Source organism: Arvicola amphibius, chromosome 10 (genome assembly GCF_903992535.2).
Source record: "Arvicola amphibius chromosome 10, mArvAmp1.2, whole genome shotgun sequence".
NCBI lineage: Eukaryota > Metazoa > Chordata > Mammalia > Rodentia > Cricetidae > Arvicola > Arvicola amphibius.
This window is the reverse complement of record NC_052056.1, coordinates 123,134,127-123,151,071: the sequence shown is the minus strand read 5'-3', so window position 1 is coordinate 123,151,071 and position 16,945 is coordinate 123,134,127. Positions and strand designations below refer to the sequence as shown.

The 16,945-nt window shown below is 47.2% G+C and overlaps 2 protein-coding genes across 4 annotated transcripts in view; one reads left to right on the top strand and one right to left on the bottom strand.

The window, feature by feature from the left end:
- The window catches only part of Sez6l (seizure related 6 homolog like), a 152,339-nt gene that overhangs the window by 21,380 nt on the left and 114,014 nt on the right, over positions 1–16,945 (bottom strand). The window lies entirely within an intron of this gene.
- Positions 9,310–10,723, top strand: LOC119824865 (coiled-coil domain-containing protein 121-like). The gene has a single exon (XM_038345410.1). It carries the CDS (start codon positions 9,310–9,312, stop codon positions 10,636–10,638), a length of 1,329 nt encoding a protein of 442 aa, XP_038201338.1. The 3' UTR covers positions 10,639–10,723.

Below are 16,945 nucleotides of genomic sequence, written 5' to 3'. Positions count from 1 at the left end.
AGCAAAGGTGGTGAAGTCACCTGAAGCTACTGTTGTTCTCCAGGCCCTGCTGACCACAGTCCGCCTGCTTGTGGGAGAAAATGACCTGTTTCTTGTTATTCCCCAGATCAGCAGAGTTCTCCTCTGTGTGTGGCAACGGTGAGGTGGGGCCTTAGGCAGGAACTGTGCTCAAGCCTGTTACCATGACCCCGAGATCTGAACGCAGGACAAGGCCTTGCCACTGGCACTGAGGATGGAGGTGCTGGTTGATGACAGAAAGGGCCCAACCTGTTGTGTCTGCCTGACCCTAGCTTGCTTGTACTGTGGAGGCCTGAAAATGTGACCCCATTTCCACGTTGACTAAGGGTCAGAGAGTTGGAACTTACCTCTAGGCCTTCAAGGTGTTTCTGCCTCAAACAAAGGTCCCACCTAGATTTTGACCAGAGAGTTTTACTCTCTCAAGGTTATTGTCACCAGGGGTGGCTAAAAGCCAGACCTTGTATTTCAAGTATAGAGAAGTAGATATGTTCCTAAAACATCCTTAGCCATCAGAGAAATGCAAATCAAAACAACTCTGAGATCCATCTTACACCTGTAAGAATGGCCAAGATTAAAAACACTGATGACAACTTATGCTGGAGAGGTTGTGGGAAAAGGGAACACTTCTGCATTGCTGGTGGGAGTGCAAGCTGGTACAGCCCCTTTGGATGTCAGTGTGGTGATTTCTCAGAAAATTAGGAAACAACCTTCCTCAAGACCCAACAATACCACTTTTGGGTATATATCCAAAGGATGCTCAATCATGCCACAAGGACATGTGCTCAACTATGTTCATAGCAGCATTCTTTGTCATAGCCAGAACCTGGAAACAACCTAAATGCTCCTCATCCAAGGAATGGATAAGGAAAATGTGGTACATTTACACAATGGAGCACTATACAGCAGAAAAAAAATCAACATCTTGAATTTTGCAGGCAAATGGATAGAGCTAGAAAACACTATATTGAGTGAGGTAACCCAGACCCAGAAAGACAATTATCACATGTACTCACTCATAAGTGGTTTTTAAACATAAAGCAAAGAAAACCAGCCTACAAATCACAGTCCCAGAGAACCTAGACAACAAAGAGGACCCTAAGAGAGACATACATGGACCTAATCTACATGGGAAGTAGAAAAAGACAAGATCTCCTGAGTAAATTGGGAACATGGGGACCTTGGGAGAGGGCTGAAAGAGAGGGGGGAGGCAGGGAGGGGAGGACAGAAAAATGTAGAGTTCAATAAAAATCAATTTAAAAAAAAAAAGAAAAAGTCTATGGATCCAACTAAGTTTCAGTTCCCTTAAGGAGATACCTTTGGAGTCCACCAAGGGAGTGGTTTGCCTACAGAATGTTTTGATCTAGGGTGTGAGCATGACTTATTTTGTTTTAGCAACAGAATGTTTAACTGTGGATGTAGCCCATCACTTTCAATTGGTATGTTCATTTCCTTGTATCATGTTAGTGCAGTTTTTTGTCTTTCTCCTACCTTTTAGGATCAGGGGTATTTTAAGCAATTGGACATTAAATGCGGGTGAATTCCATTACTCACTGGAATTCCCTCCCGATATTCTATCTTTCTCTGTTTTATTATTTTCATTCACGTCTTTATATTTCTTAGTAATATTTTCTAAATCCCCACACCTCTACCCTGGCAAGAGGTATTTTTGTCGAGGTTGGTCCCCGACATTGTACCATGTCTAACCTCCAGGTCTAGCTTGGGTCACACATCCTGTACTCTTGTCTAGCCTGCCGAGTCTGCCTGACCCTAGCCTACCTGGACTCTTTTTCAGGCACAAGACCTAGCCAGACTCTCACGTCTTGAGCATCAGGCCAGTCTGCAGACCCCTCCTGTGCACTTCCCAACTTCCAGGCTCAGGCCTGGTAGAGCATCCTGGGCACCAGCCTAGCCTGTTGCTCCCAAACTCCCTAGCACCATATCGAACCTCTAGACCTAGCATTGGTCACACTTCCTGTGGTCCAGTTCGGTCTGGCAAGTCACTAAGATGCTAGCCTGATGTGGGATGTCCTTCTGTACATGTGCTGCTTTTATTGGTTGATGAATAAAGCTGCTTTGGCCAATGGCTTAGCAGAGTAAAACCAGACAGGAAATCTGAACAGAGATATATAGAGAGAGCAGGCGGCGTCAAGGAGACACCATGTAGCTGCTGAAGGAGGAGAATGCTAGAACCTTACTGGTAGGCCACAGCTTTGTCGCAATACATAGATAAATATAAATGGGTTAATTTAAGATGTAAGAGCTAGCTAGAAATATGCCTGAGCCATTGACCAAACAGTGCTGTAGTTAATATAGTTTCTGTGTGATTATTTGGGTCTGGGTGGCCGGGAATGAAAGAGCAGTCTCCATTTATACTAGCTCACACATGCCATATCCAGCCTTCAAAGTCAGCCTAGGTGGCATGTGCCATGCGCCGACCCAGTCTGTTGAGTCTCCAGACCCTGGGCAGCTTGCACCACATTCAACCTCCAGATCTAGACCGGGACTTCTGTGCTCCAGTGCAGCCTGGTGAGTTCCTGGTACCTTGCCCGCACACGTCATCTCAAACCTAGAGGCTATAGCACAGCTTATATGCCAGCTCTTCTGGGTGTGTGCCTAAGACCCTACCCGTGCCACCCTCACACTCCCTAGCAGAACTCAGGTAACAAAGCCTAAACAGATCCAACCATTTATCCATTCTATGCTTTTTTGGTTACCCCTGAATTGGAATTATCCCTATTCCTTCGATCAAAATTACTACTGAGCAACTGAAAGCATTGCTACCAACTCCTCATGTCTGATTGAGTGAAATCAACCAAACTTGGGAAACAACAGAAAAAAAAAAAACAAAAACAAAATATACAAACAGACCAAAAATCAAGCTCACCCTACATAGAAGCTGCCTAAAATCTCATATCAAACACATAACCAATGGAAGTCTTGTGTGTCCAGGTCTTAGCCAAAACCACAAATATGAAGGGTCGGTACAGTATGTCACAGTCCCCCATCCACCATAGAATCATTTTCCAATAAGAATTACCTAGATGAACCCCAGGACAGAATTTACAAGAACAACCATAGCATGTAATCAAAGAATGCATGGAATTTAAAGAAACGGATACACAGCTTAATGAATTTAGAGAGACTGGCAACGACTGTGATGCCGAGAAAAGCACAAACACGCAGCCGACTGAACTAATGAAGACAATTTAGGATCTGAAACCCAAAGTGAGTGAAGAGGTAGAAATAACGAAGGGACTCGGGCTGAAGTGAAGATGTCTTTGAAAAACGCATTAACCTCGTTAGAAAATGCAGTGGGAAGCCTGAGAAAGTAGAATGAAGCAAGCAGAAGCCAGAATATCAGGACACGAAGACAAAGGAGTGATATTAGGTGACTCAGGCCAAGAACATGAACAAATTTAAAAACACTCAAAAGAAATACACAGGAACTTCAAGACACGCTGAAAAAACCAAAATCTTGGAACTATAGGCGTAGATGAAGAAGAATCCTAGGTCAATGGCATAGACTAAATATTCAATAATATCATAGGAGAAAACTTCTCCAAACCAAGGAAAGACACACACACACGGACACACATACACAGACACATACACACACACACACACGGACACACATACACGGACACATACACACACAAATACAGACACAGAGACATGGACACATATACACACAAACACGAACACACAGACACGGACATACATGAACACACACAGACACAAGACACACACACTCACAGACACACACACACACATGGACACACACCAGCACAAGAAATACACAAAGCACCAAATTAGACAGGACTAGAAAAGGAATTCTCCACAGCCTCACATAGCTAAAAATAAAGAACAAAGAGAGGGTATTGAAAACTGCAAGAGAAAAACTCTAAGCCACACATAAAGGAAAACCCAGGAAAATAACTGACTGCTCACTTGGAAAATTAAAAGCCAGAATGGCCTGGAGCAATGTGCTTCATGCTCTGAATGGTCACAGATGCCAACACAGGTTACTGTACCTAGAAAAGCTAGCTGACAGTTGAAGGAGAAAAAAAAAACTTTCCAAAACGATATGAACAGGCTAAAAAAAATTCATGTCCACCAGATCCACTCTACAAGGGATCCTGAAAGTACTACTTCAGACTGAGCAGAGGAATAAGCATACCCAAGACACTATAGAAAGGAAGCAAAAGTATAATTATTAAACACAAAATCAGACTAAGAACACACACACAGGCAGAACCAACACATACCTTCCTCCCTCCACGCCCCCTTTCTAGACTAGAAAGTTCTCACACTGTATGTAGCCCTGGCTGGCCTTGAGCTCACAGAGATCCTCTGTCTCGGCTTCCTGAGTAATAGGATTAATGGTATATGCTGCCATACCCAGCATCATATTCCTTCCAATAATAACTTAAAATATTAATGGCCTCAACTCCCTAATCAAAAGACACAGGTTGGCTGAATATATTAAAAAACAAAATTCAACTTCCTTGCGCCTACAAGAAACTCACTTGCCTTCAAAGATCAGAACCACCTTTGAGTGGAGAACAAGACTACTCCAAGCAAGAGGGATCAGGAAGTAAGCAGGTGCTGCTGTCCTATGAGACAGAACTCAAACTGTAATAAATCAGAAGAGATAGAAAAGGACTTTGTTTTATTAAGGGAATTAACCAAGAAGACACAACCACCCTAAACATATATGCACTTAATTTCAAAGAAAGTGTACTAGTGGGCTGAAAGACACAGATTATCTCCAACTCAATAATTAATAAGGAAACAATTAATACCCCACTTTCTACAATAGACAGGATATCTGAACAAAATATACACAGAGAAACATCAGAATTAAATGACATCATAATCAGGTAGACCCCGCAGTTATCTACAGACTACCCCACTTAAACACTGGAGAACATACATTCTACTCACAGGCAAAAGAAGCCTCTCTAAAATAGACCACATTATGACAAATTAGAAAACAAATCCTAACAAATTGAGGAAAACTGCAATAACCTCTGCATAGTCTCTCAGACCACAGTGCTCTAAAGCTTAAAATCAACAGCAATGAATCTCTAGGAATGCAAAAACTCATGGAGATTAAACAACATTACTGCCTGATGAATGGGTTGGAGAAGAAATCAAAAGAATTTAAAACTTCCTGGAATTAAATGAAAATGAAAAGACCACGCAACACGACCTTCTGCGACACACTGGAAACAGTCTTATTGAGGGAAGTTTTTGGCTCCAAGTGCTTACATTAAAAAAAATCATAAAAAGCACAAATGAAAAAATTTGGGAAAACAGGAACAAACCAAACCCAAATCTAGGATAGGGGAAGAAATACTAAAATAAAATAAAATAAAAAATAAAAAAATCAGAACAGAAATAAATGAAACAGAAACAAAGAATACAGTATAAAGATTCAATGACTGGGGCTGGAGAGATGGCTCAGAGGTTAAGAGCACTGGCTGTTCTTCGAGAGGTCCTGAGTTCAATTCCCAGCAACCACATGGTGGCTCACAACCATCTGTAATGAGGTCTGGTGCCCTCTTCTGGCCTGCAGGCATCCACGCAGACAGAATATTGTATACATAATAAATTAAAAAAAAAGAATCAATGACTCTAAGAGCTGGTGCTTTGAGAGGATAAACAAAGTTGAGAGACTATTGATCCAACCAACCGAAAGAAAGAAAGAGAAGCCATGAATTAGCAGAAGCGAACAGGGAAACATTACAACAGTCACCAAGAAATACAAATTTCTATGAGAAGATACACTGAAAACCCATACTCCATTGAGTTAGAAAATACAGAAGAAGTGGATGAATCTCTGGGTTCATCCAAACTACCAAAGTCAAGCCAAGAAGAGACCAACAACCTAAACAGAGCTGTAACAGAAGAGGAAGTACAAACAGTGATGAAATACCTTCTGGCTAAAAACGTCCAGGCCCGGATGAATCCACAGTGGATCAGTGGATTTTACCAGATGTTCAGAGAGGGTCTGCAAGCAATACTTCTTAAGTAAAAACAACAACAAAGCAAACAAACAACCAAACCAAAAAGAGGCATACATCCTCAAACTCCCTCTATGAAGCCAGTATCATTCTAATTATAAAAATAGGCACAGAAAAATAGAGAAAACTACAGGCAAATATTCCTGATGAACATAGATATAAAAGTCCTCAATAAAATATACTCAAACTGAATACAGGCATATATAAAAAAGATTATCCACCATGATCAAGTTGGCTTAGTCCTAGAGATATAGGAATTGCTCAAGAGACATAGATCAATAAATGTAATAAATCAACCAAATGGGCTAAATACAAAACTCATACAATCATCTAAATACAAGAGAACTTTGACAAAACCTAACATGCCTTCATGATACAGTCCTGGAGAGAGTAGCTAAATCTATGTATGCCAAACCGCTGTTAACATCATCCTAGACAGAGGAAAAATTGTAAGTAATTCCACTAAAACAGGAATAAGACAGGGTTGTCCACTATCTCCAATCTTTTCAATATAGTGCTTAAACTACCAACCAGAGCAATAAGACAGAGAAGGAAATTAAAGGGATACAAACAGGGAAAGTCAAATTAGCCCTATTTCTAGATGTTATGATATTATACATAAAAGAACCCTAATATTGCACCAGAAAGCTTCTAGAAGCTGAAAGAAATGAACACTTTCACCAAAGTGACAGGGTACAGAATCAACACTCAAAGTCAGTAGGCCTTCCTATATGCTGATAACAAAGATTTTGAGGAAGAAATCATGGAAAGAGTCCCATTTGCAAACAGCCTCAAAAATATCTAGAGATTAACCTAGTTAAGAAGTTGAAGAAGTTCTATAATGAACTTTATATCTCCAGTAGAAGAGATCAAAGAAAACACTAGAAAAAGACATCCCATGAATAGTATTTGAATTAATTTTGTGAAAAATGATCACTCTAGCAGCAAAAGAAATTTACAGATTCCATGCAATCTCAGCCAAAATTCCCTTGACGGTCATCACAGAAATAGAAACAAAAATCCTAAAATTTATATGGAATCCCCAAAAGACCCCAGATAGCCAAAGCAGCCCTGAGCCGAGAGAACCGTACTGGAAGGGCCACTATTCCAGATCGAAAATGACATTGAAGTAATGGTTAATGCCGCTGTGGGTGAAAGACTCAGGTAAACCCAGACCCCTCTAGCAGAAAGGAAAATAGAGCCAAAAATCTAGCAGGAAAATAGAGCCAAAAATCTAGGTTGGCCGGTTCAGTGACTCTGTTCCAGGAACTAGCTGACCATAAATTTAGATTATAATCTTGAGAATAATCTTGAGAAACGAGGAGTTACCCCCTTGTGATTATCACTGGTATTTTCAGAATTTCCCAATGACACCCTCCCTACCCCCTTTGGGTTGTGGTTTCTTCCTCTAAATACCCCCTCTCCCAACCACTCGGGTGGAACTCTCTACCCCTGAGTGGGAAATGAGTTTCGGCCCCTGTGCACTGGTTCCTGTCCTGTCAATAAACCTCGTGTGATTGCAGCAAGGACGTGTTTCTCGTGAGTTCCTGGGGGGTCGTGTTATCCCAAGACTTGAGTGAGAGTCTCCCCACTCCGGAGGTCTTTCATGGGGAAGTCAGGTTTCTTCCTTCCTTCCTTCCTTCCTTCCTTCCTTCCTTCCTTCCTTCCTTCCTTCCTTCCTTCCTTCCTTCCCCTCCCTCCCTCCCCCCCTCCCTCCCTCCCTCCCTCCCTCCCTCCCTCCCTCCCTCCCTCCCTCCCTCCCTCCCTCCCTCCCTCATTCCTCTGGGATCAGATCTCACTGTGTCGCCCTGGAACTAGCTCTATAGATCAGGCTGACAGCAAACTCCCAGGGATCTGCCCGCCTCTGCCACCACCATTCCAATGCTGGAATTAAAGGTGCAGGTAGTGTCCTTACTGTCCCTGCGGCTTCTCCTCCTCGTCGTTCACTCTCCTTCCTCCTTTTCACGACCGTTTCCCAGGCACCTAGTCTGTGTCTGCACACAGAGCAATGCACAGCAGTGCTGAACTGAGACCCAAAAGCCGGGAGCAGGGGAGGTGAGGAGTTCAGTGGTAGCACAGAGAAGAGCATCAACCACACATGGCCTATCCCAGAAGTTTCCTCCCAAGGCTCTAAGAGAGACTGGCGCTTCCTGCTGCTTCCTGCTGCTCCCATGAGCCTCCTTGCCAGGAGGCAGGAAACCTGTGTCACAGCTGTCCTTCAAAGCAGGGAGAGCCAATCAGCGCAGTGGCCGCGCTGGGGCCTCTGCTCTGGCAGCTGATCCAGGGGTGGGAGGTCTTCCTCCATGTCCTTCTCTAGAGCGCTCCACACTCTGGGTCTTCACTACTTTACTTCACTTTAACCGCGGTACAGAGGTGGTTGCACAGGGCGCAATCCTGGGAATTCCCACTTCCGGGGAAACTGAGGTAGCTTGCTGTGCAAGCCCCACCCTTCCACAGCCATGGCATCAGGACGATCATGCCACTGGGAACTCAGCCAGCGTGGAGGGAGTTCGAGGCCGGCAGAACAGACCCAGTTTGCACCATACTGCAAAGCGAAGTCAGAAGCCTGGGGGCCTCTGGGCCCTTGGCACCTTTCCCTCCCTCCCAGGACTCCTGTCCAACCGGCACAGGCTAGGTCACAGGTGCAAAGGGTCTTCCTGGCACCTAGCGACACAAGAGATGTGCACGACCGAGAAAGCCCAGGTGCCGCCTGCCACAGGCGCCGAACCGCTGCCGTTTTTCTTCCATTAGCCTATACAATAGCCTGTAGCTCCAAGCCCAGGGTCTATCCAGGCCCCACCTTCACCTACTCTGCAGTCCCTATCCGTCCTCTGGCAGGTCTTACCTTTTCTCCCTCAGGTCACTTCCACCCCTCCTGGGAGGTCCTTCCTTCCCTCCACAGGCCCCGCCCTCCCAATAAGGCCCCACCCTATGAACCCCGTCCACCACCATAAGGACCCGCCCACAGGTCACGCCCTCCCCAGGCCACGCCCTCTCCCAGCAGGTCCTTTCCTTTCCTCCAGCAGGGGAAGCCCTCTTTCCCTGAAACTCACCTAGGCCATACCAAGCATAAGGACTAAAAGACTCCCAGGGCATTCCACATTCTGAGCCCTTATTGTGCAGAGAACCCATTTGGTTCCAAGGCTTGGACAAAGGCTGTGCCAGAGGTGGGGCAATGTAGGGAAGGTGGTAATTGAGGGACCCAGAGAATGGATGACTGGGATCATTGAAGGAGTACGTCTAGACCCCAGGAGGTGAAGGGACTATGGAGTCCCAAGGTCAAGGTTACCCCAGCTGGAACACTAGAGGCAGGCGTGCCACCATCTTTCCCCAGAGAGAAGGGACCAGAATTTTGGGGGCCTCTGCACTCCCCACTGAGGATGATACTGATTTCTTGACGCCCCCTGAAAGGCGGTACAGGCCTCCCGTGACCAGGAAGAGGGCTGTGGCCGACTTCAGGGTGAGATGGCCAGAGATATTCTCCAGGGAACAGGAGGCACAGAGAGAGGACCTGCCCCAATCTGGGCTGCATTCCCTTGACAAGAAGGCCCATGACATAAGCTCCTGTTCCTCAGGAGCCAGCATCAGCCTCAAACAACAGGATAGCAGTCACAGTGATTTCCAGGATTCCCAAGGATCCACCACTTGCTTCCTGGAACGCCCTACAGAGTCTCCGCATTTAACCATTCTCAACAGCTATCTGAAGCCAGAGTCGCTGACGCGGCTGGAGAAGAGGGTGAGGAGGAGGACCCTGGTGGCCCTGCAACAGCTGGAGCAGGAGATGGAATCTGCTAAGTTCCGGAGGGCAGTGCTGCTGAGGGACACGAGGGAGCTGCAGGATGAGAAGGAGTTCGAGGAAGCAGAAAACAAGCCCTTCTTGGAGTACCTGAAGAAGAGAAACCAGAGAACCCAGGAGAAGTATGACTGCCTGTGGAAAGATTATATCCAGCAATGTCAGGAGATCGAGGTCAGGAGGCGAGAGCTGGCCTGCACCTTCACCTCCTGCACTGTACACCTCCAGAAGCAGCTGACGCAGGGCAAGAAGGTAGAGGTTGGCTTGAGGAAGAAGCTTAAGGCCCTGAAGCCCATTGCACAGATAAAGGAGAGCCAGGACAGGGAGAAAAAGGCTTTAGAGCAGGAGAAAGCCAGCATAGTAGCTGACATCCCCTTCATGGACAGAGAGGCACACTTCCAGTTCCTGAAGGAAAGGGCCGCCCTAGAGAAGCAGGTGGAGGAGCTGAACCTGCTGGAGTCAGGTGAGGACATTACCAGAGAGCTGAGGAAGAAAGCCAAGGCCTTGGAGGCTGTGGCCAAACGGGCTCACAAGGACTTCTGCCAGGGAGTCAGTGCTGAGAACAGGCGCCTGCGAACACAGCTCCAGCAGCTGAATAAGGAATTCTGTGAGCTGGAAGCCAGGAGGGAGAAGCTGGAGCAGCGAAAGCAGAGGAGGAAGGAGCAGCAGTGGTACCTGGAGGCCCTGGCCCGGGGAAGGGAGCGCCTGCAGCAGCAGGAGTACCGACCCCCCAAACCACAGGCTCCACACCCTACCCAGGGCCGTCTACTGGGTGCCAGGCCAGGAACCAATCCTAAGTAATGGCTGCCGTGTCCCAGGAAGCAGACTGGAGCTGGCGTTGAGGGTAGCACACAAGGAATGAAGATGCTATCAGGCTAATGCAGAGGACAGAAGCAGCAAGGGGGATGGAGGACTGAGCTTCTCAGAGGGGCAGGGGGGGGTCCTGGCCTGGCCTGTCTCTCAGGCTTGGCCCCCTCACTGTAACCTGAAGGGCTGTCCTAACCAAAAGCTTCCCCACATTCAGGAAGCTTGGTTCTTTAGCCCCCACACCTTCCACGACAAGTTCCCTGTTGTAGTATAGACTTTGGTGCTCAATTCCTGCTCTAGTGTGGACGGCATGACGACGGGGTGCATTTGTAATCGACACCTTCCCCAGCCACCCCATTTCACGGGAGTAGGTTGGTGTCTTAGGTGGGTGGGTGCAGGGTGTTATCCGGGGAATTGGGTTCTTTGTATCTGTGTGTGGCTGAGGCTGAACCGGTCTGCAGAGCTGTGGGTCGTGATGTGGCATGCGGTCCCAGGTTTGGGCCTGTGCGACAAATATAGCCAGCTCTCTGAGTCCTGGGCACTGCTGTAGGCAAAAAGCCTCAGTATTTCAGTGCAGAATTTTAACATTTACTTACCTATAAAATAAACTCATTTAAAAGTGCTGAAAATGAATTGCTGAGTGTACCTTTGGGTTACAGATTTAACTTGCATGTGAAATGTTTTGCTCCTAAACAATGTTATTGAAAAAGTAAAAGCCTGCCTGTGATTCGTTCAAAATAAAAGTCTGTTTATCGTTACCCAAGCACACAGTTCCTTCCTTTTATGTAGAACAAATAACCGTGGGGCACTTGAAATGAGAGCTGCTTGCACCCTTGAAGACGTGCGGATTGCTAAGGGGTCAAGGCGTGAAGCCAGCCTGCACCCTGCTGCTCTCTCTCTGCACCTCTGACTTGAGGTCCACTCCAGGCAGGACTGTCCAGTGTGCACATGCTCACTTCAGGAACTCTTGACTTTTTGGGGGCTCTCCCAAAAGACTTTGCCCAGCCTTCTCCTTGTTATTAAGCACCTACTGTGTGCAGGGGAAAGTGGTAACTCCACAAATCCAGGACAGTGGGATGCATTGGGCCCCTGGCTACATGGAAATAGGGATCAAGAATCCAGGAATTCATCCTGAGACATATGCAAGGCAGACAGAGAGCCGCTGTTAGGACAGGCTGGCATGGGGTTGTGCTGGGGAAACTCGTGACTGAAATCTCCCTAAAGCCTCCAAAGTGCTAGGCAAGGTACTGGGGTCAGTATCTCATGACCAGCCATCCTTCAACAACCATCCTACTGCCGTCTCCATCCAATTTCCAGTGTGCTGTGTCCACCCTCATCTGCATGCTTTCAGAAGTCACTGAGCAGCAAAGAACCCAAACCAGTGAGCAGCTCCCCTCCAGTCTCTGCATCAGCTCCTGCCTTCAGGTTCTTGCCCTGCTTGAGTTCCTGTCATGACTTCCTTCAGTGAGAGGCTGTGGATGTAGGGGCATAAGCCAAATAAACCCTCTCTTCCCCAACTTGCTTTTGGTCACATTGCTTCACCGTAGCAATAGAAACCCAAACTAGGGCAGGACCCTAAATCTGACTAAATCGTTCCTGTTACAGCACTGGAATGGGCCCCATCACCTGGTTCCTGGAAGCCCATGGGAAGCATGATTGCTCCAGTATTTCTCTGGGGCTCCTGTTGATGCGTCCCCATTTTTCCTGGACCTGAACGTTGCTGGTTAACTGAATGGCACTTCAGCATCCTGCACGTGGGATGAACCACAGCATCAAGTCTTGTCCGGTCTGACGCTCCCCAGGTAGCTCACAGTTCCATCCTAGGGGCTCTCCCTCCTCACGTCCTCCTCGGTCCTCCTCAGGATCTTCACCACAGCAGCCCCACCGGACAGCTGCAAACAACAGCTTCAGAGTAACAACGCTTCTTGTGACAGGACAAGTGTTCACACTACCTCCCACTTTAGTGGATTGTTTCTACCTTGCAGACAGAGAAACCGAGGCTCAATTACAAGCTCCATATGCCTAGGTCACAGGAGATCAGATCTAGGGCTCAGAGAAAGCCTGTCTGTGTCGAGCCTGGGCTCGTAACTAGCAGGTCACAACATTCTCTGAGAAAGTCACAGGTCCCTGTCTCCAAGAAGTGCGTCTGGCTCAGTTCTATATCAGAAAATGGGATCAAACATTTACAAGTGATATCATGGGGTTGGGCCTCACCGCTCTCAGTGGCGACACTGAATTCTCACATCGTCACAAACATGACGAGGTCTGATCAGATGCACAGCCTTCCTTCTTAAGAAGGCGCTGTCTGTTCTCTATGGGAAACCCTGCGTTACTTTACCTCATATATTAGATATTCCGTGGTAGCCATTATCTTTGTTTCGTGTACTGAGTGTCTAACAAAACCACTGTGAAATGTGTTGGTCTGGGGGCCTTTATTTTGGTAAGTGAGCCACTTGTGTTGTGGTTCTGGTGGTTTTAGAAGCACTCTGGAAGCTAAGGAAGACAGAACTATGGCGATGCCTGTGGGAGGGAGGGTGTGGGGCGGCTGTCTTGATGTTTGAACTCTGGATCTTGTGGCTGCGTTGCCTCTTCACCCAGGATGCAAACAACTCGGAGAAGGTCGTGGTAAGTCATGTGGTCCAGAGTGAGGTGAGGTCTGGACCCTGAAACTTTCCATCTGTCAGGGCTGCTCGGTGGAATAGAATTCTCCCTAATGCCAGCAGAGGGCAGTGTTTGGGCTTCTTACCCCAGCCAGTTGTGGAGCCTGGTAGTAGGGAAACCACCTTTAATGAGGTTCGTCACTGTGCAGCTGGAGTTTGCCTTCCCCAGTGTGCACAGGAAGAAATGACGATCCAGCCATCCCGTTTTCCTTTATCCCTTCCAGACAAGTGTTGGACCCTTATGTAGATATCATGCCCTTGAAAGGTGATCCAAGGGACATTTGCAAGGCAGGCAAACATATGGAAACCGCCAAAGCGTATGCACTTATTTAAATATAAATTATATACATGCATACACATGATTCATCCATCAGTCTGCTGATTTCAGAGAGGCAAGTCCATGAATATACAGCTGTAAGGTACTCAGAAAGCAGTTGGTAATAGTACCGGGCTGTGAAAATAGCAAAACACAAAACAGCCACAGAACAGCCCTGTTTCTTAGTCTGTTCTCCAGCTAGGTCCAGAGTTGGGTCTTGACCACTTCCTGTTTGTCAAACATCTGCAGCAGTGGACTCTTCAAGGTCCCAGATCTGCCTCTGGCCTTTTGCAATGTGTTAGCATTTTGTTGCTGTCTTCACATCCTGACAGGAAGATACTTAAGCCAGGGTGCCCCTCTGTCTCATAGGTTAAGAAGGGACACAGTCCATCCTGACTAGGAATCATGGCAGCAGAAGCATGTATCATCTGGTCACACTGGGTTTGCACTCAGGAAGCACTTTGTCCACCAAGTTGTCTCTCCAGGCCCTTAAGAACATTACTTTCTCCAGTACGAGGGATAAGAAAAGAGCCAATCACCACCCAGAGCAAAGGGCTCACACTGGAGAGCCACAGAAGCTTGACCACAGCCAGTGGAGGCTTCTCCCGCCCTCAGGTGTCTGCCCTTGTGCTGTCCCACCAGGGTCCCTCCCTGCATGTCATCATGTCTGGCTCTGCAGTGCCGGAGGTAACAGCTCCCCTTAGCTCCCCTCTACCGTTTGTACAGGGACACGTAGCCCTGGGAGCAGGGGAGCTGGGGTACCACCATTCAGCTCAGCTGCCTGAATAACTAGAAGACAGGCACCTGTCCTGTGCCATGCCCCACCCCCTGCTGATGCCTTGGCCTGGCTGTGGGAAAGGACTCTGAATTAATGGTTTCAGCTTCTCTGTCCTCCACAGTCTTCAAGATGGAAATAAAACCCAGTGCGGTGCCAAGCTGAAGGTTAATGGGGTATTTTGTGCACAGCAGGATCGAAGGCAGATCCCACTTTCCCTCCATCCTCAGCCAGGCTGAGACACTCACGGATGTGGTCAGCTGGAAACTGCAAAGGAGAGGAGGCCAAGGTGAGCAGAAATGGAGGAATTCCTCAACAACTTATTGAGTGGGGCTTGAAGCTGGGTGGGACCCTTCAAGAAAGCAAGAACCTGGGAGTCAATTTTTCCTTCTCCCATCGAAGCTCAGTGAGTTTGCCTGGTAACCTCTTCAGGGAAATGTTCTATAAGTAGAACTGTATGCTTGTACCTTATCACAAGGACAATAGGGAGCCACAGAAGGCTTCTGAGAATGAGCAGCATCAGCATGTGTGTGTGTGTGTGTGTGTGTGTGTGTGTGTGTGTATGTGTATGCATATGCATGCATGTTCACATGTTTATGAGTGCACATGTTTGTACATGTATGCGCATGCATGCAGAGGACAAAGATTGATGTCAAGTGCCTTCTTCAATGGCTCTTCACCTTATATATTGGAGCAGAGTCTCTCACTGGCTAGTCATCTTGCTTTGGGGACCCCTTCTGCCCTCCCTAGTCCTGGGACTACAGGTGAGCTGCCATGCCCAGGGGACATTTGCATGAGTGAGAACTGACCTCAGGTCCTCGTGCTTGTGAGGCAAGCCCCACTGGGCCATCTTCTAGACCCCATGCCGCTCTAGAATGGAGGTTTCTCTATGAAGCTTCATTTCAGAGGATCCCTGAAATGACCCCCATTATTGGCCCTTTCTTTGGGTAACTCCCCACCCCCCACGCCTATAGCTAATAGGCCTCTCTAAGCAAATCACCCCTCCCCCACTTTCAGCTTGCATGGAAGCTGTCTTTGCTGCTGGAATGCTTGGCCTCTCTCTCCTCACTTACTTTCCTTCTTCTTCATCCTTTCTTGGAAAACGCTTTCTCCTAGCTGTCCTTCCTGGTTCATCTAGGCAGCTTCCTAGTTGCCAATCCACCCTTCCATACTCTTGTCACCCCCAGGAATCACAGACATCGATGTCCCATGACCCCCACTGAAGATTACAGAAACTTCAATTGAGAGAAGGCCTGGATCACAGAGCTGGGAAGAAAAGGAGGTGGAATTCTGTCCCAGGCCCGTGAGGATCAGCTGTTCAAGATTTGTGGGGCATTTGGCTTGGCAGGAGCAGGAAGGCCAAGGCCAAGCTCCAGGGACAGCTTTGCATGACAGTTCAGTCACACACACACACACACACACACACACGTGCATGCATGCAATGCACACATGCACACACATGTACATACCTAAGGAACAGATAGAAGATCCAGAAATGAACCCACACAGTGACAGCCACATGGTCTTTGACAAAGGTGTCCAAATCAGACACTGGAAAAATAGAAACTTCAACAAATAGTACTGGGAAACTTGTAACAGAAATGGGATCTATGCCCCCCCAAATCGATTCAACGTGGGTCAAAATTTCACTTTAAGACCAGAAATTGTAACAGTTAGAGGAAACGGAAGAAAATACCCCAAGTTACTAGCACAGTAAAGGGCTTTCTGAGGGTATCCAACAACTCAGGGAACAGGCCCAAGAATCAAGAGACAGAACTGCACAGAATTTGAAAGCATGAGAAGCAGAACTAAGAGATGGCAGTCAGAGTGGAAGATCTTTGCCGATGTCACCTCAGAGGATTGATAGCTGGTGTCTGTAAAGACCGTGGAAAATAAACAGCCTCCAATAACTTTATCAACCAGTGAGCGTACGAACGAAACAGACAGTTCTCCAAAAACAAACACAGGGCAGTAGAGATGAGAACGTTCAGGGTCCTTAGTCACAAAGGAAATGACGAGAAGTCCATCTCAACCTAGTCAGAACGACAACACACACCGAGGCGGATGGAGGAAGCAGGTGGGAGTGGCACCAGGACAACCACGGGTCTCCAGAAACCGGAAGGAGAATCCCAGGCAGGTCTCTGGGTAGACCACAAATGACCTAAGCCAGCCTTGCCCAGACAGCTCATGCATCTGGACCTATTGCTATTTATAATGGCCGAGTGATGCGGTTAGCTTTGATATCTGTGGACAGATGTGTGGATAAAGAAAATGTGGCATTCTTATGAGTTGTGTTCAGCCATAAAAAAATGAAATTTTGTCATTTGCACGAAAATAGTCGGAATTGGAGACCATCAGGTTAAGCAAAATAGCCAGACTTGGACAAATGCAACATTTCCTCCCTTATGCAAAATCAAGATTTTTTTTTAAAGATAAGGGGGACTTTTTGAGGGGAAGCTGGAGGAGTGGATGGGGGGCAAAGCAGAGTGCGGGGACAGATATAGTCACATGGTATCATAGACACCGTGACAAAACCCATCCCTCACCCGA

Coding starts and splice junctions, on each gene's coding strand:
- LOC119824865 (XM_038345410.1), top strand. CDS start 9,310: ATGGAGTCCCAAGGTCAAGGTTACCCCAGCTGGAACACTAGAGGCAGG.